The sequence below is a fragment of the Crocuta crocuta genome, unplaced genomic scaffold, assembly GCF_008692635.1.
Source record: "Crocuta crocuta isolate KB4526 unplaced genomic scaffold, BGI_CrCroc_1.0 scaffold3, whole genome shotgun sequence".
Lineage (NCBI taxonomy): Eukaryota > Metazoa > Chordata > Mammalia > Carnivora > Hyaenidae > Crocuta > Crocuta crocuta.
In genome coordinates this window covers 565,273-588,440 of record NW_027529934.1, presented here as the reverse complement: position 1 = coordinate 588,440, position 23,168 = coordinate 565,273, and the positions used below count along the sequence as shown (strand labels likewise).

At 48.3% G+C, this 23,168-nt stretch overlaps 1 protein-coding gene across 1 annotated transcript in view; it reads left to right on the top strand.

The window, feature by feature from the left end:
• The first annotated feature begins 102 nt into the window (after window positions 1–102).
• LAMB3 (laminin subunit beta 3) overlaps window positions 103–23,168 on the top strand; it is a 41,052-nt gene continuing 17,986 nt past the window's right edge. Inside the window, exons 1-7 of the mRNA XM_077763144.1 lie at window positions 103–623; window positions 3,324–3,637; window positions 5,018–5,083; window positions 5,781–5,935; window positions 16,770–16,884; window positions 17,422–17,495; window positions 21,268–21,459. Of these exons, the coding sequence (XP_077619270.1) occupies window positions 5,056–5,083; window positions 5,781–5,935; window positions 16,770–16,884; window positions 17,422–17,495; window positions 21,268–21,459 (564 nt within the window). The 5' untranslated portion in view covers window positions 103–623; window positions 3,324–3,637; window positions 5,018–5,055. The remainder of the gene's footprint in view (window positions 624–3,323; window positions 3,638–5,017; window positions 5,084–5,780; window positions 5,936–16,769; window positions 16,885–17,421; window positions 17,496–21,267; window positions 21,460–23,168) is intronic.

Below are 23,168 nucleotides of genomic sequence, written 5' to 3'. Positions count from 1 at the left end.
GTGATGCCCCCACCTGCTTTTAGCCCTGGCCAGGNCTCTCCTTCCCTCCTCTCCTTCCCTCCTCTCCTTCCCTCCTCTCCTTCCCTCCTCTCCTTGCTCTCTACCCCTTGATCTCTCAGTGATAAGATCTTGGCTGATCTCCCTGACAATTTGGACGGGTTGAGCCTGACAGATGGATAATGGAGACTGGAGCTTCTAATGCCACCCCCACACCCTGTCAGAGACATTGCCAGGAATGACTGATAAGCACACAGGATGCTGCCTACATCAACATGGTGACATTTCTGTAGTCTGGGGGTAGGTGCCTCCAAAAAGATTCCCCTGTCTGCAGCTGACTGCCACAGGAATTTCCACTATAAGCCATCCATTCTGGTGACAAGAGGCCCAGACTGTCCCCTCTGAGAATGCAAATAGACCCACAGTGCATGGGGACTCCTTCAGCTGTATCACCTGCTTACACTTCGGTGTGAACCTGCTTGTTACACAAAGAGTGAGCGCCTGCTATGTGCAAAGCACTATTTCAAGGCACTTGGAAACAGTAGTGAACAAAAGGGACAAAAATCTCTGCCTTCTTCGACGTGTCATTCCGATGGAAGGAGTCAGAAAATGAACATGATTAACAGGTAAGTTATATAGTTGGTGGAAAGGTGGTAAGTGTTGCACACAACAACCAGAAAGGCCCAGCCCACCATTAATGTAGGGTAGGTGGGCTTGGGAGGGCTAGGGGCTCGGGCTGGGGCTGAGGCAGGGAGCTCGCTTGCATTTTAAATAGGGTGGTCAAAGTCATTGAGAAAGTAGCATTTGAACAAAGACTTGAGAGAGGTAGACCAGTTAGCCTTGCAGACACCCAGGGGAACAGTGTTCAGGGGGAGGGAGCACCCAGGGCAAGGCAGCAGAGCCCTAGGACGGAAGCAGCCCAGTGTTTTGGAGGCACAGCTAGGAGGCCATGCCCCTGGCGTGAAAGGAGTGAGGGGCAGCAGTAGCAGAGACAGAAGAGTTATGGGGGTGTTTTGATCACGTAGGGCCTCATAGACTCTCTCTAAGGGCTTTGGCTTTGACCTTGACCATAATGGGGAGCTAGTGCAGGGTTCTGAACAAAGGAGGGTCTACTACAGACCAGTTAGGAGGAAGAAGCGGAACGTTCTAGGATTTGCAGAAGTCTGAGGAAGAGAGGCTCGGGCCAAGAGGGTGGATGTGATTGGTTCTAGTTGCCTTTGGAAGGGGAGCTAACAGCATTTCCTGATAGGATGATGTGGGTGCAAGAGAAACAGGAGTCAAGGTTAACCTGAGTGGCCATTTTCCTGAGCTCAAGTTCTAATGAGCCAGGGCTGGTGGGAGGGGTGGTGGTGGTGAGGGCTCCAGAACAGGATGAAAGGAAGCAGGGAGAGAGGGAAGAGTACAGAGGAGGGAGGCTGGGGCATGGTAGTGATGCCCCCACCTGCTTTTAGCCCTGGCCAGGTCCTAACCCAGCTTCTGGCTCTAGTTTAGACTTCTTGTCTCTGAACAAATCGAGTTCTAAAAGTTCAAAGCCTGTGCCCAGGGGTCTGCCATCCTGAGGGTTCTAGATCCCTACTGAGGAGTGCTCAGTATCCCTGAGGAGTGAGGCTGATGGGGCTACTCTGGGCATCTGCAGAAACACTGTCCTGGATTTGGCCCAGAGTGTGTGGGGGGTCCAAAGAGAGCAATTGCCATTTCCCTCTGTGAAGCCAAACCACTGCTGGGGCCTGCCCCAGCCTGTGAAGTCTGAAATGCTAAAGGCTTATTTATCCAGGCTCCTGGCCTCATAAGGGAGGAGAAGGAGGGGGATTTGAAGGGCCCCAGCCACTCAGTGTGCGGCCCACCACACACCTGCCCCGCCTCGTCTGGGAGTCTGGAATTGCCACACCTGCTCCTTCTGCTGGTTAACTATTAATGAGTTCTTTGTCACATCCTCTTTCCTGGTGGTGGGCAGGGGATGGGGCAGTTCCAGGAGTGGGGAGGCTTCCTGGAAGCCTGGAGTTCAGGGAGCTGGAGCAGCAGGGAGATACAGATCAGGCCAGTGGACTCAAAGCCTCAGGGGGTGGGGTGGGCATCAGCAGGGATCTTTCTCTGGAGGGTGTGATGGGGATCTCTCTGTGTTCTTATTGCAGAGGCTGACCCAAGAAGGGACTTGTACAGTACAGCCAGCTTGTGCTGACTCTGGCTTGTTGATTAAGCCAGATTTCACTGGCAGGGATCAAGACACTAACATTTATTGGAGTGTCTGTTATGTGAATAAATAACTTAATGTGCATTTGCTAATTACAGTACTTCCCCTGCCACCTAAGCTTATTGGACCAAATTAGAACCTAAGGGGTAGAAATGCCAAGTTTAATCCACAAAATCCTACATTTTCCCCTTAAGGGTTCTCAAACCAATTTCTTGGAATTAACCCTCAAACTATAGAGAACTTCTTGCTTAGGAGACACTGACAGACTGGACTGGATAGTTAAGAGTCTTCTTTAAATAGAAACTTTGAGGCAACAGTGTTCCAAGACAATGCCAGAGCAGCAGTGCCAAGATATGGACTGGGTGACCTTCCAGATCTCTCTAAAAGCCCTCTCTGACCCTAACCCAGGGGATGAGTATCCTCTGAGACCAACCTCTCTGTCTAGGCCTATTACTGCCATTTACAGTGGCCCTCAGCCCAGGGGCCCTAAGGCAGGGGTACACCCAGAATCCCACAAAGGAAGCTGTGTTCTCAGGCCTGGTGCGGGGAGCGGGGGCAGGGGAAGTGGGTCTAGCTGTGCTTAGCCTTTCCTTTTACCACTTGTGGTCAGGTGTGTTTCCTGGCCCTGCAGGCTGGCATTCCTGCCCTCGGAGGGTGGAGCCAGGAGACCTGCCGTTGCTGAGCTGGGGGCAGTGACTCACAGGTAGTTACTTGTCCTGGGGCTCCCTGCCAGCCTGCAGAGGGAGCCAGAGGGGAGGCATTTAGAGTTTATTCCTGTTTATTCCCCTTAATCTTTCCGTGGGCTTTGACCCCTTGCTGATGAACCTAAAGGGCCTGTAAATTCCCCAAGAAGCAGGGATTTTCCACTTTTTTTTTCCCCCTTGGGAGGGGGTCTGGTGCTTTCCAGGGTCCTGGATGTTTAGTTCTTCTCCCCTTGTAGCCCAGTGACAGGTCTGGGCAATTATACCCTATATACCGGCCCTGACCTTTGTGTCCTCTGCTTGGTCTTCTGTCAGGGTGGTCCAGGACACAAGAGGAAGCTGACCCCTATAGCCTTGGGGGCCAAGTGCACTGTGAGGGCCATTCCCTGCCTCCCTGGAGTCACTGACATTTGCCTGGTGCTTTCTGTTTGCAGTGGCTCCCTTCACCCACCCCCCACCCCCACCTCGGACACCCATGGGCAGCCAGGGACTGATGAGCTCGCTGTGAGGCCTCTGAGACCAACCCACTTGCCCAGTCCTGTCCTAGGGGGTGGGGGTGCCGTGACGGCGATGGGCGTGCCAGCCGCCAGATTCCTGAGGCCCGCCCTGCAGTGGGCTACGCCCAGCCAGGGAGTCTCCAGAGGTGAGGCTGTTCTTTAAAAACTGGGAGCCAGGAGACGAGACCCCCACATTCAAGGGGTGCTTTTAGAGGCCATCTGGAGAAAGAAGAGCAGCAGCACGGAGCCAGGTATGTTACCTGCCTTCACCTGCCCAGTGGGAACCAGACGTGGGGGAAGGGCTGTCTGTGTCACAGGGTGTCTGGGGCCTGGCTGCAGGGCCTGATTCAGTCCTTCCTGGGAGCTCACCCAAGCAAGCAAGCTCACCTCTAAAGGCTAGGTTAAATGTCTGCCATTGTTTGGGCTGCTTTTTCACATCTGATAGGTATCTCCGTGACACCTTAAAAAGCAGCTTCAGATCGGGGCTGAGCACAAAGAGTAGTGCAAAGTGCGGGCTGGCCCAGCTAGAGCTCTTCCAAGGGCCACACCGATGCCTAGTTGTGGGGGATTCCAGCGGGGGGTGGAAGGGCAGAGATAGCACTGGATGAAAACCGAAAAACAGGTCTCCCTTCTAGGCCATGATTAGCTATGCAACCTCAGGCCACCCATCTCCTCCTGGGGCCCCTGAATCTTCTAGCAGAGGATTGGAAAGCATGATTTTGAGTCATTAGGATGTGTGATTTAAAGATCACAGGAGGGTCCCCAGGTCCCTCTGTGGCCATACCTTGCCCCGCACCCCCTCCTTCTTCCACCCCAGCCAAAGGAGTTTGTGGCTGTCATTGGAGCAGGGCATGCATCCAAACCAGGGCAGAGTTGAGCACTGCCTGAGCCGAGGTGGGACTTGCCTCGGCAAGGTAGGCCTGCCTGTCCCCCGGAGGGACCCTTTGAGTCCAGCCTCAGCCTCCAGAATCCTCACTCTGGGGCCTCTCTCCTGCACAGCCTCCTGGGGGCCAAAATGGGAGACATTTTGAGTTGCTTCCAGTTTATATGAAATCATCACTCACTTTTAAAATTCTGCCAGGCTCCCCTTTCTCCCCATCACATCCTGGCTACCTGCTTAGCCCAGAATTGTGACCATCACAGTCCCAACCTTAGGGTGGCCTGGGTGGTATTGGAGACCATAGCAGTGGCAGAGAGAACTTGCTTCCAGGCCCTCAGCCACTTTGACCCACTCACTTTTGGACCTGGATGTTGGGCCAAGCCCTGAGAAAGGCCAATTCTGTTTCTTGGGGTAGAAACAAGGCCTCTATAGCTCCTCTTCTGCAAAGGGCCCAGCCCTTTTCTGCTCTGCACATTGTCCTTATGATTGTGCAGGCAGGGAAGAGCCAACCCTCTTTCCCTTCTGTCTCAGAGAGGGAAGATGAAGTCTGGAATGCGACAGCATTTTCCCAGAGTGTGCTGTGAGACACATACCAGCTCGGACATGGGTCCAGGGCTCTGACATTTTCCAAGCTTTTGGCTACAAATATACCTGCTGCTCAGAAGTATCCTAGGTCAAGACCCTAGGTAAAGGGAGCTAGTGTGCCTCAGGGATTTTATTGTTTTATCCAAGCTGCTTTGCTCTGTCCCAGGTGAGGTCCTCTGTGGGGATTCCCCCCATTGGCTGAAAATGAGGCCACTCCTACTCCTGTGTTTTGGTAAGTATCCATTCCCATCCTTCTAGGCCCTGTTATATCGCGGGAGGTGACAGCCATGGCCTGTCTACTGGGGCACCCATGAGGTTTCCCTGCTCGTTTGGGCCTTTGGGGAAGATGAGAGGTCCCTAAGTGTCTTCTTATTCCTACCTGAGGGTGGCTCATGGTTCCCCAAGCACAGCTAATTTCCCAGCCTTTCACTCTCTAGCTGGTTCTAGAGCCATCATGGCTTGATTTTACAGTGGATTGTAGCTGGACACTCACTAAGTGTGGCTGGGTCAACTTTGCAGATAAAGGAGCAGAAAGAATGTGGGCATCTCCTGGTGTTGCACAAATGGCCAGCAGCCAGCACTGCCCTGGTTGCTGACAGAGGCCAGGCTCCAAGTGAAGAGATTGAGGAGTGTGTCCCGGTGGCTGAGTATGTGCCTACAATTTGATTCTAAAAGCCACATATGGATGCCATATTTCAGGATCATCCAGGGTGTTGGTTGCCAGTGTTTTCCCTCCTTTCCTTTTTAAGTTATGGGTTATAGAACATGAACTCAGAGGTGTTTTTTTTCCCCTCACTGCCACCACTGAGTGGGAGCATGCATGAGGAAAAAGGTCTAGTCTTGCAGATTTATGCTTCCCTGGGGGATACTGGGTGGCCTGGCAGACCCTCCTCTCTCTATGCTACATCCCAAAACCGTTGTGATTTCAGTCTTGCCCAACCTCCTGTGTGCCCAGCAAGTCTGTTCCCGCGGGGCCTGCTATCCACCTGTTGGGGACCTGCTCATTGGGAGGACCCGGTTTCTCCGTGCTTCATCCACCTGTGGACTGACCAAGCCTGAGACCTACTGTACCCACTATGGCGAGGTAGGCCCTACCACCATGGCCTCCAGGGCTGGAAAAGGCCAGATGGGGGTGTGTGTATGAGTCTTCCATTTGTTCACAGACTGCCTGGAGTGTACTTGAGATAGCCCCAGCCCCATGCCCTGTGGAGAGTGTAAGAAACATATAAGGCCAGATCGCTGCCTCTAAAGAATTTTCTCCTTCATTGGGCAAGAGAAAATGTACTCAAAATTAGCGGAATGGTTCTTTTCTCTCTTCTGCTTGATAAAGTTGAAGTCTCTCCCCAGTCCTTGGGCATGGGCAGGACAGGTTTTCAGGTCTTGGGACCAGATAATTGGATGAGTATTGATCCTGTAGTATGTAGAGTTTAACCTGTTGTCTGTGGTGGATGAAGTCAAGGCTGATGGAGCATAGGTGGTGGGATGTGTGCACTGGGTTGTGTTCTTGCCAAGGGATGAAATAAGTTGTTCCATGGTCACTCGTTTGCCACCATCTCTTTGGCCAGCATTGGGATATGAGTGTGAACAGAGCTAGCAGGACAATATATGATTGTAAACTGGAGTTTACCTTCTGTGTTTTGCAACTGTCATGTATGAAGAGCCAACTTACCTCTCAGCCTTGTTGCTGCAGTCAGGCAAAATGAGAAATATCCCAGCTGCTCTTGGAGGACATAAGTCAGCAGGATAGACCAAGGAGTGATAAGGCTGGAAAGGAGGCTTGGAGGCTCAGCTGATAAGTCAGAATACAAGCTGAACAAATCCAAAGCTCAAACTATAGGACCTATATGTCAATTAACATCGCCTGATTAGGCAACTGAGTTTTCCAAAGAGTTGTGATTTTTTCCTTCTACGTGCCTGTGGACCTTTTTTGTAGAAACTTTGGCTTTCTTTTCTTTTTATTTTTTTTTAAATGTTTATTTTTGAGAGACAGAGCATGAGCATGAGCAGGGGAGGGGCAGACAGAGAGGGAGACACAGAATCTGAAGAAGGCTCTAGGTTCTGAGCTGTTAGCACAGAGCCCAATGCAGGGCTTGAACTCATGAACAGTGAGATCATAACCTGAGCTGAAGTCAGACGCTTAACTGACTCAGCCACGCAGGTGCCCCTCTTTTCTTTTATCTTTAATAAAGTGGGGAACATTCTTGATGCCTCATCACTTAACATTTTCTTGTTTCCCAGCTGCATGTCTCATTTGGCCATTTTTCTGCCCCAAAGACAAAGGTTTGGACAAAGGAGTGGGTGAGAAAGTGGTTTTCCCTGAGTCTCTAGTCTTTTCAGAAAAGGAGAGAAAGAGAGAAACACACAGAGAAGGGGAGTTAGAGAGATTGATTGCCATGAAGGAGACTTGGGTTCACAAAGAACCTGTGGTTTCCTCTTTCCAAACTGTCCTCGTCCTTGGGATGATGGAGGTGGCATCTGATACCACCTGTGAGCCTCACCGGCCTTCTTGTCTCCAGTGTTCTCTTTTAATGACAGATGGTACTGGGTAGTGGCTTTGGAGGTGCTGAGCAGAGATGACTGTGGTTTCTGCTGCTCACCCAGTTGGATATAGGAACAGTGTTTGACAGTGTTGGGTAAGATGGCCGGCATAAGACAAGTACTCCCTGTGGGCCCAGATTACTCCACAGGCATCAGGAGGTCTGGCAACATTGAGCTTTCTAGGCAACAGAATGGTTTTAGCCACCCCATTCCTACACACCCTCAAAATCTTGTGCCACTAGGGCATGTCCAAAAATTTCAGGGAGACTTCTGCTGACCTCCTTCCTCGAGCTGGCCTGCCTTCTGTAAGGGGAAGCAAGGAGAAATCAGAGCCCCCGTCCTGGCACGTCCCCTCAACCCCAGTCCTGTCTGGACAGCCTATGTCCCCAAAGCCTTGGGCTTTTGGCTTCACCTTGGCCTGACCTCTGCCTCTCTCAGATGCCCCCCAGGAGCCAACTCCCTTCCCCGCTCTTAAGCATTCCCCCGAGAGCAAAGTGGTGCTTGCAAAAGAGAAGTCTAGACTTTTGCAACCCTGGGGATGGATAAATCTCAGCTATTTTGCTGCTGTGAAAGTTGAGAAGCATTGGCTTTCCCCCCTCCTTTTCTATAAGGGGGGATAAAGCCATGCAACCTCTTTTCAAGACTAGAGGATAGGGCATCTTGAATGCAGTGGGTAGTCCCAGGTCTGCTACTAACTTGTGGTGTGATCTTGGTTGAGATATTACCCCTTTCTAAGACTTACTTCCTCTTCCAGGATTGAGTGTTAGATGAAAGGGTCTTCAGGTTTGCTCCTGGCCCCAATTTTGTCTGGGAATGAGTTGACTGCTGAAAACCAGCTTCTCATCCCCCTACCTTCCACTCCTCTCTTGTTTCATTTCACATTTCATCTCTCTAACCTATCTCACCTCCTAGAGGCTCTTGGGTGACAACTGTGAAGATGCACACTAAAAACACACACTGGGGGGTGCCTGGGTGTCTCAGTTGGTTGAGCATCCGACTTCAGCTCAGGTCATGATCTCACTATTCATGGGTTCAAGCCCCGTGTCACTCTATGCTGGCAGCTCAGAGCCTGGAGCCTGCTTCGGATTCTGTGTCTCCCTCTCTCTCTGACCTTCCCCTGCTCACCCTGTCTCTCTCTCTCTCAAAAATAAAAATAAAACATTAAAAAAATAATTTAAAAAACCACACTGGGTGCAGTGGTGGCTATGTGATTACAATTAAGAATCAGTATTTTAACTGCTGAGTTCCAATTCTAGTTTTTAAGTTTAATTTATTCTATTATCAAATGGTATATTTAGCAGCTGTAATTTATTAGGCACATATTATGTGGCCCAGAAATCATACTAAGAGTTTTATATAATCTATCTCAATTCATTTTCATGATACTTCATGTGGTGGTGCTTGTTATCTCTGTGAGCTATTGGGAGGGTTTGGGTGTGTGCTGAGATCCCAAATTTATGATGGAAATACACAGGTGCCAAGTTTTCTGAGTAGTTAGAGATGGGGGTGTACTGGCCAGCCCTGGCTGGAGACGAGACATGATGTAGAGCTGCATTCCTAGTGCCTGCCCCCTCCCTTTCCCCCCTCACCCATTTCTGCCAGCTCCTGCCCTGATATACACACCTGCCTTAAGTCGAAGCTTCTGGTTAGTGCCTCTGTTCTATTTCTGTGACATGGCAAGCCCTGAGCCAATTACAGCCTCACCCAGCACCTGCTGCCTGCCCATTGATGTGGCATGAATGCAAGCGCATTGGAGATTTATGCCTCTTGGACATTCTGCGCTGCTCATTCCCCTGCTGTCCACCCTGGGGTGGGGATTGCTCAGTGGAATAGGAGCCGCAGGAGGAGTGGGGATTCCTTCCAGTTCCAAAATTGTCTCTCCCAGCTCCCGGTCTCAGAGTCTAGTTCTTTTTTTGTGGGCCAGTCTTTGCCTGTTGGCATCCTACCTCCTCTGGCCTGATTTGGTCTCAGTGGTTAAATCCCATCAGCCTCAAGAGCTTGCTTCTGAGATGTTGGGGTCCATATGACATCCCTTTCAATGGACATAGGAATTGGCCAGCTTTGCCTTATGACACCCCACACCCAACTTTGCCCCTCTGGGCCTGCCTTCCTTAACTGCCCTTTAACTATCCAGGCTTGGGCCCAGGCTGTTCCTTACCAGAATGGCCCTGTCTCCTTTCTCTCCTTCTTCTAGCTCCTAGCTAACCTCTGGGTAAACTCACTGTTCCCTAAAGCTCAGCATACGTCCGTGTTGCCCCCTTATCCTTGTTTGCTTCTGTGCTTTACGTGAGCACAGTTCCTTGTTGGAAAAATGAGAGTAATGACAGCACCAATTCCAATAAGTTGTTGTGAGGATTGTATAAAGGAGTGAGCAAAGTGACTGTGGCTGGTGTCTGCAAGATGCTAAATGTTCCATCCCCTCTCCCCTTACACACCTGCCTCCTGGCACCTGTGTCTGTGTGCAAAGGCTGTCTCATCTGTGAATCATACTCTTGAGCATTTCTTCCCTGATTAGGACACACACTCACATATTTATCAAAATCAAGCCATCCTTGGGCTGGCCCACTCAGTTTTCAAGGTGGCCACTGCCAATCTGATTTGCAGGGGACTGTTGGAGAATCTGGAGACAATTATGGTCAGTGAAGTCACCCTGACTGGTAGTGAGGACTCTCTGGTTCTTATCCTGGCTGTGACACTTAGATTAGGGTTGGAACCTTGTTAACCCATGGGTTCCCTCTAGACCACCATTCCTCCATTTATGAGATAAAGGAGTTGGGTTAATTGGCCTTTATGTTTTTTTAGCTTTAGCATCTCTGCCTTCTCAGAGATGGCTGGGCTGTGTGTGACCCTTTGGGTTCATCATGGTCTCTCTCAGGCAAGTACTTGCAGGGGCTGAGTCATACCCTGTGGTCATCTCTGAGCTGGTGCAGGCTCCCCAGAAACCAGTGGGTTTTGTCTGGAAGCTTCCCAGCCCTGATTTCTGCTTCTGACAATGTTTCCTCCAATGTTGTGTCTGCTCCCCTAAATGCTTTATTTATCTCCCACTCCCTCTCTTCCTGGGGAAAACTTAATTACTCAGCTGCCTTAATAACAGTTTTACACAGTCCATGCCTCAGGTTAATTAGCTGTGTAAACCAAACAGCTGTCATTTTTATCTCTCGGAAACAAGCTGAAGAGCAGTAGCCAGTTCACATCCCCTCCTCCCCAACACACACACACATACAGGCACACACTTGCACATATGCATGAAAGTGCACCCACACCCACATGCACACACCCCAACAAACACTGCCTTTCTTTGACAATTGTCTGTTTCCTTGACCTTTGGCATAGCTAATGTGTAGGTAAAGGATGTCTTCATATATATTCTGAGATCCTTATCCTCTTCCCATAGAAGACTTTGAGACTGTCTCTAACCAAAATGTCTGCCTTCCTGTTTCCCAGAAGCTCTCAGACATTCTGAAACTTCCAAAGCTCCTGCCATTGGGGAATCACTCTTTTGGTTGAAGCATTGTTGAATTCCTTGTTTAAAAGATAAACACTCTTGGGAAAGGCACCATATCATCAACCATTTGTATCTCAGGAAGGCCTTGCCTATCAGAAAATTGGCTGTGGCTAACCCTTGAAAAGGGTTCCAAGAACGTAAAACCCAGGATGGGTAAGTTTTGAGCGCTAGAAGGAAATGAATAGGGACACTGGGGGACAGTGCTGCTAACAGAAGGGAGAAAAACTTGGGTTGGTAGAATGTGAGATTCTGGGTTCCAGGTTGTTATGGGCTGGGAAGTAAATCTTGCAGGCTAAACAGACAGAAGAGGAGGGAAAGATATGATGGGAAGGCGTGGACAAACCAGGGTGGCCTCAGACTTTGCTGACCTGGCCTCTCACCCAATTGCTTTTGGGGTTCCAGTTGCTAGAAATCTCTGGGCCACATTTTGCAGGCCTACTTTGTTTCTTTGTCCTTGGGGAATATAGGAACCATTGTTATTGGCAGAGCCTGCAGAGGTCCAGGCAGGCAAAGGAATTCTCTGAACGCAGGCCTAGGGAAATATCTCTTTTTCTGGAAAGATCCAGGCTGGGCTGAGGCTGTCCTTCCCAGGGAAGAAAGGAGAGAGCATCCTGACAACCAACTCTGGTTCCAGGCAGTGGTTGCCAAGTCATGACTATGCCCCTTGAATCAGAACAGAGATAGAAAGTTTAAAGGCAGATACTCTGGGACAGAAATCCCTGCTTCATCTCTTCCCAGTTTTATGGACTTGGACACATTTCCTAACTCTAAGATTTGCTTCCCTATCTGTCAAATGAGTATACCTATCATTTAATGTAAAATGCCTACCTCAGAGATTTTGGAAGGATGAAAGGGGATAATGTATGCACAGTGCTCAGGAGAGAGCCTGGTGCAGTGTAATTTCTGGGTGTATGGTACACATCATCTTTAATCAGCTCTAGAAAGTCAGCCTACTGAACTTACTTTGGATGGTGATAAGGGCAATGCTTAAGGCTTTGGTGAAGATGTTATTTCATGATAAGAGAAGATGAAGTTGAAAGTGCCTTATAGAACTAGAGCTTTCCTCCCACTCAGCACCACAGGGGAATTCAAGTTTTGACCTTTACCAGCAATATCCATTAACATAGAAAGGCTGAGGCTTGTGGATCCCAGTGGGGTCTAATGGAGGCCTTGCTGACCAAGGGGCTTAAGGGCTTCTTCTGCGCACTTAGCTGAGAAGAGTAGTGCTCCAGTACGGCATCTGGTCAGTACCTTTTTTTTTTCTTCTTCTTATTCCTTCCTTTGCATTCTTGGTTGGAGTGTTTTAAACTTCTGAGCAGATAAGCTGGAGTAGAGAAGAATTCTAATAGCATGTTAGAGCAAGAAGGAACTTCATTATCTCATTCCACCCCTGCATATTAACAATGAGGAAGCTGAAGTGGAGAGAATGTCTTTTCTTTCAGGCAGCTGGATTTTTTTTTTTTTTTTTTTTGGTCTCAGCTTCCTTTCTTTAGGCCCTGGCTGGCAGCCATGACCCTGATGATATCTCCTTAGATAGACACAGGCAGCCCCTGGCCTGCCCATGGGAGGGAGCTGGGCCATGAAAACCAGAGGCTGTTTTCCTATTTCCCCCTAGAGTTAGCTCTGTGTTCTACAAAGGCACAGAGCTTCGCTGTGCATTTACCTTCCTTTTCCCACCCATTTCCACTGTGATCCAGGTTCCTGCTAGCTCTTGCTCTCTCCTTTGCCCTCCCCCTAGCTCTCTGGGAGGGTTTGTCTTCCCGTCAGACTGCTGAGCTTCTAGAAAGCTCTAGGATGAGGGAAGAGGCCCAGCCTTTCCAGATGGAGAGTAAGTAGGAGCCAAACTGGCTGGAAGCCTGACAGGCTGAACTGATAATAATGTTGCGTCTCTAAGAGAGTGCAGCCAGGAGAACGCTGGCTAGTTGACCCCGGAGGGAGGCTGCCGCAGCTGAGAGCTTCCACCTCTGGGAGAGATGGAAGCGCCCAACACACATGAAGGGAAGAACCTCGCATTGATCATCACACACACAGATGTTTATACACATACTCGTATAGGCATGCAAGAATAGATAGAAATGGAAACTGAGGCACAGAGGAAAGGAGAAAGCAGCTCATCTTCACGTGGGCTTCTGCCATAAGCTGCTCTATTTCAGGTCTCCATCCAGCTCCATCCAACTCGCTAGTTGACAAGCAGAGCTACTTAAAATACCTGGCCCAAGCCTGTTGGCTTAGCCTGTCTCTAAGGATTGTAATAAATCCCTCCTTTAGCTATGTTCCTATGAGAAGCAGCACGTAGGTTTTAAGTCCACGAGGGTATCTGATCTTCCATCAGTTTCTGCACACGTGGAAGGGAAGTGGAGCGGGCACCGGCTACCCCCAGCTGACTCTGAAGACTGGGCCAGGAGGCAGAGTAAAATGCCCATACTGAACACCCTGGAGATTTTATAATAATTAATAATTTATTTAATTTTATAATAATGTCTATTTTCCTGGGCATACAAGTGAATATATATCCAACGTGCTAAAGTTTAAAATTATTAAAGAATAACATATAAGGAAAAGAGTTCCCTGTTATCCTATTACGCAGATATATTACGTAAGCTGCATGTGGTTGCCATTTTTGTAGGTCAGATTGGCTGAAGTCATTTCATCTGGTTCAACCTAATCTGTTGGTATATGTCCTCCCAAACACTTTCTATTCCTTTAAATATAGATATTTATTCCTTTTATATTATATGTATTTATATTTATATTATATTCCTTTAAATATCTGTATATATTTCATATATATTTGATCATGACCTATACACATTTATGCCCAACTGTCTTTCTTCACAAAACATTATAAGGCAAGCATTTTACCCATGTCATTGAAAACTTCCTGTGACCACTCTTTTTAATAGTTACATAATATTTCATCCTTTGGGACCATGAAGGTCATTTCCGCAGTTCCAGGTTGAGCTGTTCTAGCCCCTGTGCCCCGGGCCCGAGGAAAGAAAGAGCCTTGTTTCTGGTGCTCATTTGGCCAGGGAACAGCCTGGGATCGGGTCCCAGCAGAGCTGAGGAGAGAGCTCTGGTGACAGGCAGCGGAAGGCAGCTGGCCCTTGTCTCTCTGCGGGACATGTGCTGAGTGCAGACGGAGGATGGGGAGTGGAAAAGTTTGCCCCTGAGAGGCTGTGCAGAGTGGGGAGAAGGGCATGCTCACTGCCAGGGACCAAAATAGGATTCTGGAGGAGAGTCAGATTCCAGCAAGAGGCTTCTCTTGCCCAGAAAGGATTATTTTAAGTGCTCAGGTATTTATTTCAGCCACTGACACATCTACAGTTTCTGTGTTAACTGAGCTGGGTCAGCCTGAGAAACCAGCTTTCTTCCCAAAGCGCTTTCTCCACCTTACGCTCCCCCATGGTCAGCTGCAGGGTCAGGCCAAGCCCTTTGAGTGAGACAGAGATTGTCACCTTTTACCATGCTTCCATGATGTCTGTGGACCCACCTGGTTTCCTAGCAGAAGCGAGACGGTAACATTGATGGAGGAAGGGAGAGAGAAAGGGGGAGAGAGGGAAAGAGGGAGAGGAGGGGGAGTTGGTAAGGGACCCTCTCTGGTGTTGGTGCTGGGTCCCACATTGGCCATCAGTCAAGCAGAAAACTCAGTAGCCTTTTTGAGCCTCATCTTTCACATATGTAAAATGGGAATAATACTCCTTATTGCCTGGGTACAGTGCCTAGCCCATGGCGGGCTCTCTGTCACATAATATTGATGTTCTATTACCTCCTCTCTTCCCCACCCTCCTTTTAAACTCCCTGACTGCAGGAAGGGAATGTTTAGTAATAATTAAAATGTTAGCAGTCATTGAATATTTGCTATTCATTAAGTATTAAAGGCCTACTATGTGCTGGGCACTTTTCTAAGTACTGGGGATACAGGAAAGGAAGCCCTCAGGAGTATACATGTTTCGCAGAAGGAGGCAGATGGTACACAAACAATATAAGCAAATAAATAGACAATAAAAACCCAACATTTCAAGTGGAGATATGTACCCTGAAGAAAAATGTAGCTGGGCAAGGAATGGATGGGGCACTGAGTGTTCCATATGGGGCACACGGCCAGCCATTATTTAAACATTAAATACCAAAAAATTATAGTTTAATAAAACACATTTGATCATGATGAGGAAACCTCCGAGCATCAGGATGGGTGACGATTCTCTCATATGGAGGTGAGAGTTGGAAAGTGGGGTGGGAAGTAGAGTTTTCAAGAGCCAGGACTCCTGGCTCCCTTTCTCCTTCTGCACTGTCCCAAACTTTGTCAGCCATGGGGAGGGAATATGGGTGTTGGGCAAAGAGTTCCCATAATCCCAGGCACAGGCTCAGCATACTAACTCAATCCCTTTGGGACTAACCTGTCAGGTTAATCAGTCCAAGTAGACACTACCCGTTCTAAGACATCACATCAGCCTTATTGGCTTATCACCTTCCCTGGGCAGGGCATAAGTTCAGGAGCGGGAAGACCTTGGATAAGCCAGAGCTTCCCCCTGGTTCTGGTGAGTGGAGGCCTTAGGGGAAAGCAGAGGCATGGGTGTTTGGAGATACGGTTGTCCCCACCCAGAAGGAGGCTCTTGTCCAAGCCTTGCTTCTACTTGTGGATGAATATGGAGCCCTTTGAATAGTGTTCTCTACTCTGAGCACAAGATTTGGTACCATGGTTACTCAGAGAAAAAAAAGTTGATTTGTGTTCCATCAGGGAGCTGGGACAAGGTTGTGCTGTCTCTGGGGGGGTATGTGTGCATGCACACAGGCACACACGTGCGCGTGCACACACACACACACAAACTTAAAGAACAAGGGCCATGTTCTATGGCTCTCTTCTTTTGCTTGGTGATCCCCACCTGCTATGGAACCCACGGGGTTCAGTTCTGTCTCTTGTATTACTCCAGAGCATGGGCGGGCCAAAGAAGGTGTGATTTTGGGGGGAAGCTCCCCAGTGAGGCTGTTTCCTTTTTGGCTGCCTTGATCTTCATGCGAGAACTCTTGCCCTCAGCCCCAAGGCCGCAACATTCCTGGCCTTGGGACCCTACCTACAAAGCTCCATTGAGTTGGGTGCCCTTGGATTCTCTCCTATGGGTAGGGAATGCCAAATCTGTGAAGCGTCCTCAAGTCTCAGATGTCAGTGCTGGAAGGCCTTTGAGATCATCCAAATGTTATTAGAATGTTGGCTCTCTGAGGGCAGAGTCTTCATTTTGTTCACTAAACAGGGCCCAGAGCAGGGTCTAGCACATAGTACACACTCAACAAGTATTGTCTGAATGATTGAATGACTCTATTCCAACCTCCGCTCAATCTGCAGAGGAGAAAACCGAGCCTAGAAAATGGGGTAACAGAGCTAGGGCTGAAACTCCAAATTCCCTTGTCCTTTTTTGCTGTGTCCCCTCTCCCTGATGCTTAGAAACCCAGTTTTCTCTAGTCTTCCAGGATTAGGTCAGATGAGATCTAAAACTCTCTAGCCTGTACCTAGCACACAGAAGATGCTAAATTAAAATGAGTCTCTCATCTTTTCTTCTTTCGCTCCTGGTACTCTTTTCAAATTTTTCTTTGAGGCAATGTTCTGTACCAGAGTTTGCTGCCACCTCGCATCTCTTTCCTGGCAGAAATGCCTATTTAGTATTCACTTCTCTATGTGTTAGAAGGGAGATGAAAGAATTAAGTTCAAAGATGACCAATAGCCTTGTTTTAAGAGGCTAATCCTTCCAAAGGTATAAATGAAATCAGTGAATCCCTGGAGGTGGGGTTTCACAGAGGAAATGTTCTAGGCTCTCAGGACATAGGGAAGAGTCTTCCCTGGACCCCACCCACAAGGCTCTGTTGTCTCCCTATCCCTCAGTGGCGGATGAAATGCTGCAAATGTGACTCCAGGTTGCCTCACAATTACAATGGTCACCGAGTGGAGAATGTGGTTTCATCCTCGGGCCCCATGCGCTGGTGGCAATCCCAGAATGGTAAGCACTAGCCACCTATAGGGGCCTAAACTGGTGGAGGCTCCCACAGCATGGGGGTGGCTGGAGGGTGTCTGGGAACCCTTGGGGGTGTCCCAGGCATTTCTTATGGAGGTGGGACATGTGTGGTGGACAGGCAGCACCCACTCCCTCTGTATTTGAGATCTTTTGAATGCTGTAGATAGAAGAATTTACTGGAAGTCAAGAAATGGATAAGAAGAGTGAGAGAGAAATGCCTTTATTTCACCCCACTTAGTTACAATGAGCTCATTGAAGGAATGGGGCTTGTAGAACAGACAAGTTGAAATCCTTTAGTGTATTAGGGTCATCAAGAGATGATGGGAAGGAAATTTGGCCAAGGATAGATAGGATCTTGAATAGGAAATATAAGTTAAAGTAAGCTGGTACCATTCCTCTCCAAGAGGAGAATTGAAGGATTGAGGTTTCTGACTTCCTAGAGCTAGTAGAGTCCAGGGCCTTCTTCAGAGCTGGGAAGATAGAATCTCTCTGGTCTAAACTTTCTGCTTTTTGTCCTTCCAGACGTGAACCCTGTCTCTCTGCAGTTGGATCTGGACAGGAGGTTCCAGCTTCAAGACATCATGATGGATTTTAAGGTGTGCTTCCTAAGCATGGCGGTGGATGGGAGAGGGGGACCATGGGCCTTGTGGGCTTGGGCATATGGGAAGCACAGTGTCCTTGTCTCCCTTGGCTTAGTGTGATGGCATCATATGGTGGGTAGGCTCCACTTCCATAGGCTGAGGTGACACTTACCCTGAGTCTGTACCATGGTGACAGCAGAAGTCCACTCCTGGGAGCAGAGTGGCACCTCCAGGCCCTCCTGTCCTGGCCCTGCAGTGGTTATATATCCACTTCCTTTTCTGCGTCCCTCATCCTCATCCCGTCTAATTAATTTGGCTCTGCCAAGTCCCAATTCCATTTGGCCTGGTCAGTTATTATACAGTTGTGTATTCTTGGTGTGTTTAATAATTTTGCTGATGAGATTGAGTTTAACAAATAGCCAATAAGTGGCCCATCCTCATGAAACATGTGCTCTTGAAACAGGCCTCTTGCTGGACAATCTACTCATTCACTATTACTTCCCAGAATACTTTGGATTCTGCTTGTAGACTAGCATCCTGAGATACTCCTTTTGGAGGGAACATTTTTGTTCATTTGTCACAGGGCATTTTTTTTTCCCAGTGAAGATTCAGTTTTATCCTTTCTATAGAAATAGTCAAAAATTTAAAGATCAGGCTTGGTTAATAAGATTAGATCAGGAAGGGTGAAATCATTTTCAGAAGTTAAAATGAGCTGCGAATAAGAAGCAATAGGATCTAATTTCTAACTTGACTCAGAAGGTTAACTCTGAGATCCTCTCCTCAAGAAAAGGTCAAAAGTATTTTGAGAAATGGCAGTATCACTTGAATAAATGCCCAGTCTCTAAAGGTGACAGCGTTGAAGGGCAACATTCATTTGGATGGATATAGTTAGTCACATTGCTTTTACATTGCTCTCTCATTCATTTGTCCATTCTTGCTACGCACATATTGAACACTGGTTGGTTATACGTAAGGTCTGCTGCCAGATGTTAGGGATAAAAAGATGAATAAAGCTAAATCATGGTTGTTACATTGCTTTAGTGTATGTTGGGGAGACAAAAGACCAACAATGAGAAGACATGATATGTACTGTGATTAGGAAGAGGTGCTGGGGAGCACAGAGTGAGGCATCCAATTTGGTCTGTCTTTGGAGGGGTGAGTCACAGAATGTACCCAGGAAAGATGAACCTTTGTAAGCCACTGATAACCAGGTAAAGGACATAGTTCCTTCTGGAAAAGAAAACCATAAAGTGCAAAGACCTGGAGGCAAGAGGCAAGAAGGTATGTAATTGGGGAGGGGGCAAGGGAATGCACATAGAGTCTAGAGGAGAAAATATGTATAAGGTGATAAGAAGGAAGGATGTGGAAGGCTACAAGCTGGTGAGAGATGAGTTTACAGACATAAATGGGAGGGGGTAAGTAGATTAAAGATTCATCCATTCATTCAACAAATGACTAAATGCCTCCTGTGTGCTAGATATTAAGGGTACAACTGTGCATGAGACAGACAGTGAGGCCTATGGTTTATTGTAGTGGTTCTCAACTGGGGGGGTATTTGGCAATTTCTGGAGACGTTTTTTGTTGTTACAGCTATGGGTGTGACTTACACATCAATTGACATCTCGTGAGTAGAGGTCAGGGATGCTACTAACCATCCAACAGTGATCAGGATAGCCCACGCAAGGATTTATCACACTCCAAATACGAACAGTGTCAAGGCTGGGAAACCTGGGCCCCTGGAGTGGAAGAAAATGCAGGAAGCTAACAAATAAATTATTGGAAATTGTGGTGATATTTATGAAGGAAACAAAGAAAATGCTGGAATGAGGCAGAGTGGGCAGAGTGTGGGCAGAAGAATGCATGCTAGATAGGTATAAAAAAATCTTGTGGGGAAGTGACATTTAAGCTGAGAACAAAAAGTGAGAAGGAACCCACTGGGGAAAAAACATTCCAGGCAGAAGAAACAACCTGAACAAAGGCCTCTGAGGAGGAAATGAATGTGGTATGACCCACGGCTTGAAGAGATGGAGGTGCACAGGACATGAGATGAGGTGAGGAGACAGGACCTCTTCACCCTTGGTCAGGGGTTTGGAATTATTCAGGAAGAGCAGGCAAAGGACTTGAGTAGACATTTATCCCAAGAAGACATACAGATGGCCAGCAGGCAAATGAAAGGATGCTCGACATCATTAATCTTCAGAAAAATGCAAATCAAAACCACACTGATATATCACCTCATGCTTGTTAGAACGGCTAGTATCAAAAAGACAAGATGTACATGTTGGCGAAGATGTGGAGAAAAAGGAACCCTTATGCACCATTGGTGGGAATGCGAATTAGTGCAGCCGCTAATGAAAATAATATGGAGGGTCCTCGAAAGACTAAAAATAGAACTACCATATGATCCAGCAATTCCACCCGGGTCTATATCGGAAGGAAATGAAGTCACTCTCTCGAGGAGATATCTGTATCCGTATGTTCACTGTAGCATTATTCACAATAGCCGAGACATGGAAACAAGCCAAGTGTCCATCAGTAGATGAATGGACAAGGAAAATGTAATCTCTAGCTATATATCTATACACAAGGGGATATTCAGCTATAAAAACAGAAGGAAATCTTGCCTTTTGTGATAACATAGGTGGACTTTGAGGGCATTCTGCTAAGTGAAATAAGTCAGACAAAGAGACAAACACTGTGTGTTTTCACTGACATGTGGAATCTAAAGGGGCCCGGGGGTGGGGGAAATGGGGAGGGGTTGGTCAAAGGTTACAAACTTCCAACTACAAGATGAGTAAGTTCTGGAAAACTAATATACAGCATGGTGACTGTACTTAACAACACTATTGTATACCTGAAAGTGGTTAAGAGTATAAAGCTTAACTGTTATCACCACACACACAAAATGGTAATTATGTGAGGGGATGGGCGCATTAGTTATTGCAGTCATCATTTTGCAGTTTGTACATTTGTCAAAAACCACCCCATTGGACATCTTAAACTTACATATATTATGTGTCAATAAGATCTCAGTAAGCTGGAAAAAAAGAATAGTGGGAAGCTATTCTAGGCTTTTTAGCAGAGGAGTGACACAGTCCATTTTATGCTTTAAAAAGGACATTCTGTCTGTATGGCGGGGCGGGGAGTGGAGGTGAAAGTGAACAGGGAAATCAGGTGGCACCGACTTGGGACATCAGAGGGCTGTGTGCCAAAGCTGGAGACAGGGCCTGATGTGGGTCCGTTTGGAGGAAATGGTCCAGGCTGGGAGCCGTCAGCATGAAGGCAGCATTGAAAGTCACGAGAAATGGGGAGGAAGATCACAATGTGTTATACTGAGAAGCTCGCATTTCTCTCTAGCTCTTGCACATCCATTGAGGGGCCTCGAGCAGGAGTGACAGGGTCAGGGAGTCATCTAGGAAGACGTCTCCAGTGACGTGGGGAGAGAGGTTTGGAGGGCCCAGAAAGCTGGCTGTGGGAAGCACAGTGGGAGGATTTTCTGGCCCCACCACCTGCATGGTGGGCTGAGCTAGGGATCATGGGTCACCTTTCTCCCGCTTTCCACGGTTCCCCTGGAGAAAATCCGATGGGGCTTTCCAGTGTTGGCCAGGATGTCTGCCATTGGACCTGGATGCCTGAAGCCCACTTGCTCCTTCTCGCCCCGTTCTCCCTCCCTCGCTGTGATTCTCAGGGACCGCCAGTGCATCTTTAGGAGCCGTTTTCCGCGATGGTGTCTCTCCAGTGGTCCTGTCTCTTCACTAAGGCCCCCACTGTGACTGTGTCTCTGCAGGGGCCCTTGCCGGCCGGGATGCTGATTGAGCGCTCCGCGGACTTTGGTAACACCTGGCAGGTGTATCAGTACCTGGCTGCCGACTGTGCCTCCGTCTTCCCCCGGGTCCGCCAGGGCCAGCCTCAGAGCTGGCAGGATGTTCGGTGTCAGTCCCTGCCCCAGAGGCCTAACGGGCACCTGGATGGGGGGAAGGTAGGTAGAGGGGACTCAGAAAAATAGGCACAGGTTGTTGGGGAAGGGGAGGTCCCTGATCTCACATTTGCTCACACGGTCACCCAGCCCCTGGAGAAGAGGTCAGGGCACCTTGCTGTCTTTTCTGCTCCCTCCAATAATGACCTCTCTGGCCACTGTCAGAATATCTGCTGTTTGTCCCCTTTGCTACTCAGGAGGAATATTTCAAAACCACATCGAGGGCCCTGCATAGTCCAACCCTGCACTCTTGCCCTCTTCCGTAGCCACCGCTCCCAGCTCGTTGGCACATCCCCACGGTGGAGAGGGCAAAATGCACTCTGCTTCAGTGCAAGGACTTTGAGATGGTTGTTAGATTCAAGTGTGCAAAGTACACACATTTAATTTGACCCTTGGGAAAATTCAGGTAAAAGCCATAGCTCTGGGTCACTGGAACTTAAACCCGGAGATAGAACGGAGAAACTGCTTCTAGAAACAGCTCAGAACTTTCTCCCCAACTCTACGCCTCTCACTTGGGGTCAGATTCTTGGATTTCTTTTCTGCCTTTCCCCTCACCGCCCAGCAGCTGCCGCTGGAGGGCGTCTGTGTTCTCCATCCTTCCTTCTCTGGTTCAGGCTGCAGCAGCCTTCAGAGCTGTTTTCCAGGGCACCCAGTGCTCAGAGCGCTGCCCTCCCTGTGGGTGATGCCTCTTTCCTTCCCCAGAGCAAGTCCTCCTGGGTCACAGCGGAACCTGCATGCGTGTTAACCACACTCCCTAGACTCCAGATCTGAACACAGGACTTTTTCCTGATCCATGGAAGGTTGACATGAAAACTCTGGAATATGCAGATGAAGTCCCATACAATGAATGGGATTTTTTGTTTTTGTTTTTTTCGTGTTTTTTTTTTTTTAGACACACACACACACACACACACACACACACGTGGGGGGGGTGCAGAGGGAGGGAAAGAACCTTAAGCAGGCTCAATGATCAGCGTGGAGCCTGACCCAGGGCTTGATCTCAGGAACCTCAACATCATAACCTGAGCTGAAATTGAGTCTGACGCTCAACTGCCTGAGACACCCAGGTGCCCCTGAATGGTTTTTATTAAAAAGGAAAAGCATAGTTGAAAATGGGGTTGTCTAGAGGGTAGTCACCACATCCATGAATCTTTGGGCCCTNTTTTTGTTTTTTTTTTTTTTGTGTTTTTTTTTTTTTAGACACACACACACACACACACGTGGGGGGGGGTGCAGAGGGAGGGAAAGAACCTTAAGCAGGCTCAGTGATCAGCGTGGAGCCTGACCCAGGGCTTGATCTCAGGAACCTCAACATCATAACCTGAGCTGAAATTGAGTCTGACGCTCAACTGCCTGAGACACCCAGGTGCCCCTGAATGGTTTTTATTAAAAAGGAAAAGCGTAGTTGAAAATGGGGTTGTCTAGAGGGTAGTCACCACATCCATGAATCTTTGGGCCCTGGACCTTCTTGTTCATTCTAGGTGTTTGGAAAATTAGCATTACCTAAACCCTCATGTGTACATTGTATATCTTACCATTATTTTTGACCCAAGGAAATCAGGAAATTCTTGGGATATCTGTATTTTTAAATGGAGAAGCTCGGTTGTCTACACACACACAAACGCGCACCCGCACGCATACACACACACCCACACACACACACACACACACACACAGGGCCCAGTGATCACCTCACTCCCTCAGTGCTGTTG